The sequence below is a fragment of the Eriocheir sinensis genome, chromosome 4 (genome assembly GCF_024679095.1).
Source record: "Eriocheir sinensis breed Jianghai 21 chromosome 4, ASM2467909v1, whole genome shotgun sequence".
In the NCBI taxonomy this organism is placed as follows: Eukaryota; Metazoa; Arthropoda; class Malacostraca; order Decapoda; family Varunidae; genus Eriocheir; species Eriocheir sinensis.
In genome coordinates this window covers 25023269-25035306 of record NC_066512.1, presented here as the reverse complement: position 1 = coordinate 25035306, position 12038 = coordinate 25023269, and the positions used below count along the sequence as shown (strand labels likewise).

The 12038-nt window shown below is 44.5% G+C and overlaps 2 protein-coding genes across 2 annotated transcripts in view; both read left to right on the top strand.

Annotated features, from left to right (window-relative positions):
• The first annotated feature begins 1248 nt into the window (after positions 1-1248).
• The window catches only part of LOC126980966 (uncharacterized protein KIAA1522-like), a 78435-nt gene continuing 67645 nt past the window's right edge, over positions 1249-12038 (top strand). The window contains exon 1 of the mRNA XM_050831484.1: positions 1249-1615. The gene's annotated coding sequence lies outside the window, so the exon portion shown is untranslated. The remainder of the gene's footprint in view (positions 1616-12038) is intronic.
• Positions 1993-12038, top strand: part of LOC126980960 (uncharacterized) — a 41621-nt gene continuing 31575 nt past the window's right edge. The window contains exon 1 of the mRNA XM_050831444.1: positions 1993-3951. Coding sequence (XP_050687401.1) covers positions 2389-3951 — 1563 coding nt within the window. The 5' untranslated portion in view covers positions 1993-2388. The remainder of the gene's footprint in view (positions 3952-12038) is intronic.

Here is a 12038-nt window from a genome sequence, read left to right as displayed (position 1 = left end):
AAAAGAAAAAGCAAAACAAAACCAGAAAATATAATTGAGAACTCCGCCCTTTTTCTTTTTCTTATTTTCTTATTCAACCAAGACACAAAGAGGAAAAAAAAAAAACCTAAAGACAAGAACCCAAAGAGGACACAAAGAGGAAGAAAATAATGAAGAAAAAAAATCATCAAGACAAGAACGCATGTATGTAGTTCCTCCTCATACAACATAACTTATCAACCTCTGTCACCATGCAGGAGGAACCGAGAGGCGAAGAGAAAACGAAACTGTGAAGATACTGATAAGAACTTTCACTCCAACGTATGATAAGGGAAGGTAAAGTTGGGTGCTTACACTATAGCTGCGCGTGGCCTCGGTGCGCATCTCCGTTGCATTGATCCTTTGAGCCTGCATGTGGTGAGAGGAAGCAGCTCATTGACAGTCACACACACACACACACACACACACACACACACACACACACACACACACACACACACACACACACACACACACACACACACACCAAAGAAAAGAATGAGAAAAATGCCCGCTAATCACCACTGCCCCTATAAAAAGAAAAGAGTTGAGGAGTGGCCAAAAGAAAGGTCAGTTTGATGAATAAAATGATAAGGAATAAGAGATAATGTATAATCTTATGCGCTAAAAAGTAAAAAAAAAAAAAAGAAAAGCATCGCTCGCACTTCTTACTTATTTAAACACGTAAGAAAGATAAGATAAGGAAGAGCTGACCGAGACAAAAGATATATAAAAGTATAAGGAGTGAAAGAAAGGTTTGGAAAAAGAAAGGAAGAGGGACCGAAAGAAGAGGTAGAAAAAAGAAAAAAAGGACGAGAGAAAAGACAAAAAAGAAGAAAAGGACCAAAAGTGAAGATAGAAAAAGAAAAGATAGAAGAAAGAAATAAGGACAGAAGGAAAATATAGAAGATAAAGGGGACAGAAGGAAAAGATAGAAGAAAGAAATAAGGACCGAAAGAGAAAACAGAAAAAAAGAAAAACAAAACAAAACAAAAGACAAAGAAAAAGCCAGAAAAAAAAGGTTAGATAAATGAAAAATTGACCCCCGAAAGAAAATGTATAAAAGAGAACACACACACACACACACACACACACACACACACACACACACACACACACACACACACACACATTCTTCCTCAGCAACACATAACGTTTAGCAACACACACACACACAAAAAAGAGAGAAAAAAAAGCAACAACGTTAGGGATTAATCTATTTCCCTCCAGACAGGTGATTGACTGACCGGACACGTAAAAAAAAGAAACAAAAAAAAAATAAAAACGAAAAATAAAAACAGTGAGCTTTGACCGATACGAACACACGAGAGAAAAAAAGAAAAAGAAAAAAACGGAAAAAAACGTGACATTAAATAAAAAAATAAAAATAAAAAAAGAGACCACTTAGTGTTTTACGGGCAATACCTTCGTTTCCCGGCCACAAAGGGAGACAGGGAGCATCAAGGGAGGAGTGGCTACATAGGGAGGAAAGGAGAAGGGAGTCGAACGAGTGACCACTAAGATGGACGTCGATAGGACCCCCTTAAACGGGGAGACCAGAGAGCTGTCCCCCGTTTTCTCTACCCACGATCTGACGGTAAGTGTGTGTGTGTGTGTGTGTGTGTGTGTGTGTGTTTTGTTATTGTTTTATTATTGTTATTATCGTTCTCGTTGTTCTTTGCACCATCATCACTATCATCATCATCATCACATTCATCATCATCATCATTTGCCGTTTTAATCTAATCGTCGTCGTCGTCGTCCGCATCGCTGGAGCGGATGTTTTATCAGGCAAACCGAGCGGGATCCCTTATCTGAAAAAATGCTCTCTCTCTCTCTCTCTCTCTCTCTCTCTCTCTCTCTCTCTCTCTCTCTCTCTCTCTCTCTCTCTCTGTCTCTCGTGATCAATAAGGGCGAGGGTAGGGGTGGAGGGGGTGAAGGGAGGGAGGGGGAGAGGGGGTGCTGCTGCTGCTGCCGCTGCTGCTGCTTCTGCTGGAGGCGGGGGCGGTGTTATCGACGGAGGGTGAGGGCGGGCGGAGCAAGGGGGCGGCGGGGTGGACGCAGGCGCAGGCACGCACGCACGCACGCAGCTACATAAGGCGGCGGGGCGGGGGGGAGAGGGCCAGAGAGCGGCACTTGGCACCCAGCGGCCGCGCCTCGCTCCCAGTGCCGCCCGCAGCCCGCCTGCTATGAGGCAGCAGAGCCCTCAGCGCCCGCCGCCGCAGCTCTGCCACAGGACGCCCTCCTGCCACGCGTGATCCAGCGGGAGTCGCAGCAGGAGGGAGGCGCAGCATGTGGGGCTCGACGCCTTACAGCCGCGCGGGCGAGCAGGCGGGGCCGCGGCCATGACCGCAGCCGCGGGGACGGAGTATGGCAGCGGCCAGATCGCCCGCCGCCCGCACCATGTGGTACGCCCATAACTACGCCCAGCGGAGGTCCCAGGCCAGGAACGCGGCCGCCAGGGCCCACCACCCGCAGGAGTACATGGCGGCCCCGGTGCCCTGTGACCCCTACCGCCCCTGCCAGGACCACCTCGCCCTCGCCGACACCGACTACTCGGCGCCCCTCAAGGAGTACCTGGCGGAGTACGCCCGCACGGCGCTGCACGCCCGCCAGCGGCCCGCCGACCCACCCCACGCCCAGGCCCGCGCCCTGCACGAGCCCCCGAGTCAAGGCGGCACCCACGCCCATGCCCCGACCCACGGCGCGCCGAAGAAGAGTCAAATCGCGGCTCGAAGTCGCGGCCAGGGTGGTGCAAGTCGACCTCTCGGCCGCGGCCCCGAGCAGGACGCGGCCTGCGCCAGGAGCTCCCTCCCGTCGAGGAGGAGCCACCCTCACAGCATTGACCAGAGCCACGCCCTCACCGCCGAGCACACGCTGGCCCGCCTGGTGGAGCAGGGCCGCGTGCCGCCCGCCGAGGCGCCGCTGCTGTGTGCCGAGCAGGGCCGCGTGTACCTGCCGGAGCCCGGCGGTCGCGGCTGTGACGCGACGCTCGCCTACGAGCACGGCCAGACGGTGGGCCACGGCTACGGCGAGCCCGGCCAAGTGGTGGTGGGCGGGCAGGGCCTGGCCTACCCCGGGGAGCAAAGCCTCGCCCACCACGGCCCCGCCGAGCTGGCGGCGCTCTACCACTACGACGACCCGCTGCCTCACCACCTCGAGTACGGCTTCCCCGAGCAGCTGCCTCGCGTGCGGCCCTACGCCCGCGAACAGTCGGTGCAAGTGCACGCCCACGCCCAGCAGCAGCACCTCCTGCAGCAACAGCACCAGCAGCAGCAGCAGCAACAGCACCATCAGCAGCAGCAACAGCACCATCAGCAACAGCAACTGCAGCACCATCAGCAGCAGCTGCAGCAGCACCAACATCAGCAGCAACAGCAACAACAACAACAACAACAACTACAACAACAACAACAACAACAACAACAACAACAGCAGCAGCAACAACAGCAGCAACGATCCTATCGCGTCCGCCCCCCCAGCCGCGATGTGTGTTCCTTCTACCCCGAGTCTGCCCAGTCGAGTGACGAGGAGGAGAGCGTCTTGGAGGACGACGTGCGGGTGGACTTGCCCTACACCCACTTCAGGTGCCGCGGGCGGGGCGTGGGGCGCGGACGGGAGGAGGTGGGTGGGCAGCCGCGCGCCGAGCACATTATCAGGAGGTTCCAGGAGTCCGGGGAGGCGTGTGAGGAGGACGTGGAGGCCGGCACTGTGGGGCTGTCCTACCAGCAGCGGGCCGATGTGTGCACCACGCGGGGCCACGCCGTCGCCACCGCCTCCTCCTCCGGCGGGCTGAGCGAGGAACATGAGGCGTCCGGCCGGCGGCGCGGCGGCCTGCTGTTGGCGGAGGGCCTGGTGCGGGAGTGGGTGCGGGCCGTGGGCGTGGTGGCGGCCTCGGGCACGCTGGTCACGCTGGTGGTGCTGGGCTTCGGGGTGAGTCCTGACGCCTGACCTGCTCCGGGCGGCGGGGAGCAGCGCCCGCCCGCCCCTCCCCGCCCCGCCACATTGCTGCTGCTGGCGGGGCGGGAGCGGGGCAGGGGTGCTGCTCCTCGCCCTCTGCAGTGTGTTGCCTCGGTGTTGTGTTGTGTTCCTTACTTTGTGTTGCGGTGCCCATCCACCCCCTCTCCCCTACAACCCACACGCTGCACGCCCTCCCTCGCCCCCACCCCTCGCTACACCTCAACCCCCACACGTGCCTGCTTTGTGTGTGTGTGTGTGTGTGTGTGTGTGTGTGTGTGTGTGTGTGTGTGTGTGTGTGTGTGTGTGTGTGTGTGTGTGTGTGTGTGTGTGTGGAGGGGAGAGGCACACACTGTCACCTGCCGTTTTCTCCCCTCTCTCTCTCTCTCTCTCTCTCTCTCTCTCTCTCTCTCTCTCTCTCTCTCTCTCTCCCCTTCGTAATAACCATCCCACTTTTCCCGTTGAGTCTGCGGAGCCGTGAGTCCATACACGACGTAATGATAATTGCTTTGTGTCTGATGCTGGTGCGTTATTGTTATTGTTATTATTATTGTTATTACTATTGTTATTACTTATTATTATTGTTGTTATTGTTGTTATTAGCATTCTCTCTCTCTCTCTCTCTCTCTCTCTCTCTCTCTCTCTCTCTCTCTCTCTCTCTCTCTCTCTCTCTCTCTCTCTCTCTCTCTCTCATTTCGTGACTTTTCAACGTTAGCGTGTTATGCGTGATGCTATCAGGGAGAGAGAGAGAGAGAGAGAGAAAGTTCCCTCATCGTTAAGCAGGTGCAAATGGTGCGATATGTAGGTTAGTAGTAGCAGTAGTAGTAGTAGTAATAGTAGCTGTTGCTGTAAAAAGTTTCTTGGAATTGGTATATATATTTTTCATGATCTTTCACGCTCCAGTTTTCCTCTTCTTCCTCCTCCTCCTCCTCCTCCTCTCATTTTGAAGTCATAATAGTAAAAAGTAACAGTGAGGTCAAATTAAAATTACTACTACTACTACTACTACTACTACTACTACTACTACTACTACTACTACAACTACTACTACTACTACTACTACTACTACTACTACTACTACTACTACTACTACTACTCTACTTTAATTATATATACAAAAAAGGAGAAGGTGATGTTTAATGCTTACACACACACACACACACACACACACACACACACACACACACACACACACACACAGTTCGTTCCTTTTGATCGTTCGAGTTGAAAAATTAGGATGAATAACGACAACAACAACAATAACGAAAAAAAGTTGTTGCCGAGTTTCATCTAAAAGAAAGAAAGAAAAAGAAAATTACGGAAAAAAAAGAAAGTTTGAGAGAAAATATAAATAAAGTTAAAATTGGAAACCGTTTTGTCTTGCTTATCTTATCAATGGATGTTTTTTTCTTTTTTCTTTTTTTTCCTTTCATCCTTTTATTTTTGTTTTCTCTCCTTTGTGTTCTAATCCTTCCTTTTAACTTGTGTTGTGCCATTGTTTTCCTTTCTTTTTTTCTATTTTCGTCTCTTTGTTCCCATTTTTCTTTATTTTTCATCCCTATCTCCCTTCTTTCTTCTCTCTATTTTTTCCTCTTCTTTCTTGTCTCCTTCCTTTATTCCCTATCTCCCCTCTTTCTTCTCTCTCTCCCTCTTCCTCTTTCTTCTTTAATCCTCTCCATTGTGCGTTATTTTTTTCATTATCTTTCTCGCTCTATTTTCTTCTTTCCAAACAATAAAACTTTAAATCCACTTTTTAATTAGATAAGCCACCTTTTGCAATTTAAAATCCTCCTCCTCCTCCTCCTCCTCCCCTAAATCATAACTCCCTTATCTTTGGTCATTTCCTCCCTCTAACTCCTCCTCCGTTAATCTCCTATCATATTTTTTTTATTTCATTATTTTCCTTCTCTCTCTCTCTCTCTCTCTCTCTCTCTCTCTCTCTCTCTCTCTCTCTCTCTCTCTCTCTCTCTCTCTCTCTCTCTCTCTCTCTCTCTCTCTCTCTCTCTCTCTCTCTCTCTCTCTCTCTCTCTCTCTCTCTCTCTCTCTCTCTCTCTCTCTCTCTCTCTCTCCTTTTTCCTTCTTTTTTGCCTCCTCTCTTCCTTCTCCCCTCCCTCTGTTTTCTTCCTTTCCCTTCCTTCTCATCCCTTACATATCTCCATTTATGTTTTGTTTCCCTTTTCCTTCTTAGGTTTTCCTTTCTTTTCCTCCTCTTCTCTCTCCCCGCCTCCCTCCTTTCTTCTATTCCTTACCCCCTCCTCTTCTCCTCTCCCTGTTTTTCCCTTCCTTTCTATTCCGAATTCATTTCCATTAAAGTGTTGTTTCCTCTTTTACTTACTTTTTCATTCCTTCTCTTTCTATCTTCCTCTATTCTCCTCCCCCTTTCCTTCACCACTGTCCCCTTCTCCCCGCACCTAATTTATCTCCCTCTGCTTTTCCCTTTCCCTCCCCTTCTCCCATTTCCTAATATATGTCCATTCCTGTATTCTTTGCCAATTCCCTTTTCTTTCTCTTTCTTTTCTTTACTTTCCTTCTCTCTTCTTTCTCACTTTCTTCTCTTCTCCTTTTCCTCATTACCACCTATTTTTATATTTTCTTTTTGTATGCTATCTCTTCCATTTCCTCCGTGCTTCATTTCTTTGTCTTCTCTTTATCTCCCTTTTCCTCTCTCTCTCTCTCTCTCTCTCTCTCTCTCTCTCTCTCTCTCTCTCTCTCTCTCTCTCTCTCTCTCTCTCTCTCTCTCTCTCTCTCTCTCTCTCTCTCTCTCTCACAGGAAATACACATATAGATCGTAAAGAACACGAAAGAAAGAAAGGAAACAGGAAAGAAGGAATGCGTTTATATGTTTGAGAGAGAGAGAGAGAGAGAGAGAGAGAGAGAGAGAGAGAGAGAGAGAGAGAATGTTCTTTGTTTATTTTTCAAAGCTCCTACTTCCCTTCTTTCCTCCCCATACCTTTCCACTTTTCTCCCTCTTCCTCCTCCTCCTCTTCCTCCTCCTCCTCCTCTTCCTCTCTCCAACATTCGTTATACACTTTGATAGAAAAAAAATTACCTGCAATGTCCCTCCGTCTCTCTCTCTCTCTCTCTCTCTCTCTCTCTCTCTCTCTCTCTCTCTCTCTCTCTCTCTCTCTCTCTCTCTCTCTCTCTCTCTCCCTCCTTGCCTACAACCTGCCTAAATACACACAAACGCACACACTCCGGCCCACGCTAACGTACATGTGTGTGTATGTATGTATGTATGTATGTATGTATGTTGACTTGTTTTCATTTTCTCTGTATTTTTGTATTTTTTGTCTTGTTTTTATTTCTTTTCTTTTTTATTTTTATTTTCGTATTGTTGTTATGTATGATATTTTTTTACTACTACTACTTCTACTACTACTACTACAACTGCTTCACACACACACACACACACACACACACACACACACACGTAAGAATAGGTCCAATACGTATGTGTGTGTGTGTGTGTGTGTGTGTGTGTGTGTGTGTACAAATCAACACAAGGCGAGCAAGAGGAAAGGGAATGTTACGTGATTTTTTTTCCTTTATTTTAATTTCTTCCCCTCCACAGAGAGAGAGAGAGAGAGAGAGAGATTCAAATTAGATGACCAAACGAAGAAAATGAGACAAAATAAATAGCAATGCCTCGGAAGGGGACACTTGGCTAAAAGGGGAAGATAATTCTCTCTCTCTCTCTCTCTCTCTCTCTCTCTCTCTCTCTCTCTCTCTCTCTCTCTCTCTCTCTCTCTCTCTCTCTCTCTCTCCCGGTCCTGTATTGGTGATTTGCCTCCATGATTCTGGGCTCGACATGGACAGAGAGAGAGAGAAGAGAATGCGAGATAGGAGAGGTGGTCTTTTGGAAGGGAGAAGAGAGAGACGGAAGAGAAGAGGAGGAGGAGGAGGAGGAGGAGGAGAAGGAAGAAGAATAGGAGGAGAAGCGTTTATGGTTTAGAAAAGAGAGGATAATATAGAAGGCGGATGAAGAGGAAGAAGAAGAGGAAGAGAAAGATGGAGGGAAGAAATCACGGTAGAATGAACAAAAAAGGAGATAGAAGGAAAAATACAAAAAAGAGAATGGGAGAGGAAAAAGAAGAGGAGATAGAAAAAATAATGAGTGTGTGAAGAAGAAGAAGAGGAGAAAGATGGAGGGAAGAAATCACGGTAGAATGAACAAAAAATATGAAAAAAAGGAGATAGGAGGAAAAATACAAAAAAATGAGAGAATGGGAGAGGGAAAAGAAGAGGAGATAGAAGAAAACAATGAGAGAGAGAGAGAGAGAGAGAGAAGGAAGAATAAGAAAAAACTGGTAAAAATCGTAGGAAGGAGAAAGAAAAAGAGAGATAGCGAAAGAGGGAAAAAGAAAAGACCAAGAACAGAAAGAAAAAGAAAAGAAAAAGAAAACGGGCGCTAAAGAAATTGAGGACAACGGAGAGAGAGAGAGAGAGAGAGAGAGAGAGAGAGAGAGTCCCCTATTTGCTCTTTCCATTGTCTTCATTTTTCATCATATTTTCCGCCTTTGATGTTTATTGTATTTTTTGTTTGTTTGTTTTTTAGTTTCCTTTTATCCCTTTGTCGAGAGGAGCTTTTAGGCGCTTTCTCTCTCTCTCTCTCTCTCTCTCTCTCTCTCTCTCTCTCTCTCTCTCTCTCTCTCTGTTTACGATTTTTTTTTTATCTTTTTTTCTTGTTTTGTTTCTACGTATTTTTCTTGCCTTCATCCTCTTATTTTCTTCCCATCTTTTTTGTTTTCTTTTCATCTCTTGTTTTTTTCCTGTTTATTCCGTTTTCTCTTTTTTGTCTTTAATTTTTTTCTTTACCTTACTCTTGTTTATCTATATTTTCTTTACCTCTTATTTTGTCTTATTTTCCTTTCTCTTTTTCTTTCCTTTGTTTTCTTTCATCCCTTTCTCTTGATATTTTTTCTTGATTTCTTCCTCTTTATTTTCTTGTGTTGTCTTTTTCTTTCATCATCAGTGTTGTTTTTTCCCTCTAAATGGACATTTTTATTTTTTACCATATTTTCCTCTTCTTTGCCTCATTTATTGTATGTTTATCTCCTTTTTACTTTCGTTTATCCTTCGTTTCGTAATCCGTCTGTGTCTTTTTTCCCGTTTTCTTTTTCCGTGTGTGCGCGGATTTTTCCCATTTTCTCTCGTTTGCTTATTTTTTTGTCCCCCTCTCCTCCTTCTTCCTCTTTTTTTTATCCCCTGTTTGTGTTTTTTCTTCCATCATCAGTGTTTTTTTCTCCTCTATGCACATCTTTATTTTTTTTATCATATTCTCCTCCTCTTTGCCTTTTTTTCTATGGTTCTTTCTTTTTCTTTATTTTCCGTTTCTTTATCCGTCTGTGTCCTTATTCCTGTTTCGTCTTTCCCAGTAAGCGCGGATTTTTTTACCATTATTTTTTCTCTCGTTTGCCTATTGTTTCCCCGTCTTCTTGTTCTTGTTCTTGTTCTTGTTCTTCTTTATTTTCCAGCGTGATGTCTTTTTCTTCCATCATGTTTTTTTTTTCCTTCTCTTATATGCACATTTTTATTATTTTCTCTTGTTTGCTTCCTTTATTTTTCCCGTCTCCTTCTTCTTCTTCTTCTTCTTCTTCCTTATTTTCCAGCGTGACATCCTTTTCATTCATCATGTCTTGTTTTTCTCCCTTATATGCACTGTTTTATCATTCTCTCTTATTTGCTTCCTTTATTTTTCCCTGTGCTTCTTTCCTTTGCTCTCTCGTTTCTTTCCTCTTCCTTCTTCCTCCTCTTTGTTTTCCCCTCTTTTGTCCTTGTGAGCGTCGTTAAGGTTGGTGTGTGTGTGTGTGTGTAGCGCCTTAGCGGGGAGTTTGTACCGCTGACTGCTGACTCCCGCTTCTTTTTTTTGGGGGGGGGGGGGGGTAAGGGAGGGAAAGGGGGTGATGTTCTTTTCTTCGATGTCTCTGCCACTTTTACGAGCAGCTGTTTCGTTGACCCGTTTTCCCATTTTCTCTTCTTTTTTCTTTTCCTTCTCTGCTTTTCTTTTTATCTTATCTCCTATTCTCTTCCTATTTGGCCTTGTCTTTTTTTTTTGTTGTTGTTTTGTCGACCCGTTTTCCCATTTTCTCTTTTTTTTCTCTTCCTTCTCTGCTTTTCTTTTTATCTTATCTTCTTTCGTCTTCCTATTTGGCCTCGTGTCTCCTTTTTTTTCCGACTCATTTTTCCATTTTCTCTTCTTTTTCTCTTCTTTTTCTGCTTTTCTTTTTATCTTATCTCCTTTTCTCTTCCTATTTGGTCTCGTGTCTCCTTTTTTTTCGACCCGTTTTTCCATTTTCTCTTCTTTTTCTCTTCTTTCTCTGCTTTTCTTTTTATCTTATCTCCTTTTCTCTTCCTATTTGGTCTTGTGTCTCCTTTTTTTTCCGACCCGTTTTTCCATTTTCTCTTCTTTTTCTCTTCCTTCTCTGCTTTTCTTTTTATCTTCACTCCTTTTCTCTTCCTATTTGGCCTCGTGTCTCCTTTTTTTTCGACCCGTTTTTCCATTTTCTCTTCTTTTTCTCTTCCTTCTCTGCTTTTCTTTTTATCTTATCTCGTTTTCTCTTCCTATTTGGCCTCGTGTCTCCTTTTTTTTCCGACCCGTTTTTCCATTTTCTCTTCTTTTTCTCTTCTTTCTCTACTTTTCTTTTTATCTTCACTCCTTTTCTCTTCCTATTTGGCCTAGTGTCCTTTTTTTTCGTTGTCTCGTCGACCCGGTTTTCCATTTTCTCTTCATTTTCTCCTCCTTCTCTGCTTTTCTTTTTATCTTCACTCCTTTTCTCGTCTTATTTGGCCTTGTTTCTCCTTTTTTTCTTTTTTAGTTGGCCCATTCCTAATTTTTTCCCTGTTTTATTTCGCCCATCTCTTTTTTTCTTTTTATTCTTTCCTTCTTTCTTTTTGAGGGGGGGTTATGTTGTTAGTCTCAAGGCGTATCATAAAACAGCTATCATCATCATCATCATCATCATCCCTCGTTGCTATTTTTAGGGGGGTCTTTTATATACGTGTGTGTGATTTTGATGTTGTGATGTTAGGCTGAAGATTAAGTAAGGGGGGAATGGGAGTAGATCGTGCTGTGTGTGTGTGCGTGTGTGTGTGTGTGTGTGTGTGTGTGTTGAGCCGCTTCGATTTTGTTATTTTGTTATTACGTTTGTGGTTCTTACTAAATTTTCTGTTGTTGTTGCTGTTGTTGTTTAGTAATTTGTCGGTTTTCTAGACTCTCTCTCTCTCTCTCTCTCTCTCTCTCTCTCTCTCTCTCTCTCTCTCTCTCTCTCTCTCTCTCTCTCTCTCTCTCTCTCTCCTCCCCCCCCCTTACAAGCGAGAGTGGACCTGGCAGTTGTGTGTGTGCGGCGGAAGGAACGAAATTTGTGTGTGTGTGTGTGTGTGTGAGAGAGAGAGAAGAAGAAGAAAGAAAGGTGGTATAAAATGGAGAACAAAGAAAAACGGAAAATGGAAAGAGAGAAAAAGATAGAAAATAAAGAAGAAGGGAAGAGAAGAAAGGAAGAAATGAAAAAGGGAAGAAAGAAAAAGAGAAAAGAGAAATTAAATACGAGAAAAGAAAAAAAAAAGGAAAATAAGGAAATGAGAATAAAAGATCGTTATTCTTTTTCACTGTTTTTATTTATCACCTCTTTATTCTCTGATCGTGGTTTTGTGTTTGTCTGTTTTATTTGTTTGTTTTGCTGCTTTTTAGTTATATTTCATTCTCTTTCTTTCTTCCTTTCGTTCATTCTTCGTTTCTCTATTCTATTCTTCCTTTTACTCGATTCTTCTTTCTTTTCTTTTCTATAGTTATCTTTCTTTCATTCATTCTTTCTTTCTTTCATTCTTCCTTTCGTTCATTCTTCGTTTCTCTATTCTATTCTTCCTTTTCACTCGATTCTTCTTTCTTTTCTTTTGTTTTTGCTTCCTTTCTTTAGTTATCTTTCTTTCATTCATTCATTCTTTCTTTCATTCTTCTTTTCCTTCATTCTTCGTTTCTCTGTTCCATTCTTCCTTTTCACTCGATTCTTCTTTCTTTTCTTTTCTGTTTTTGCTTCGTTTCTTTAGTTATCTTTCTTTCATTCATT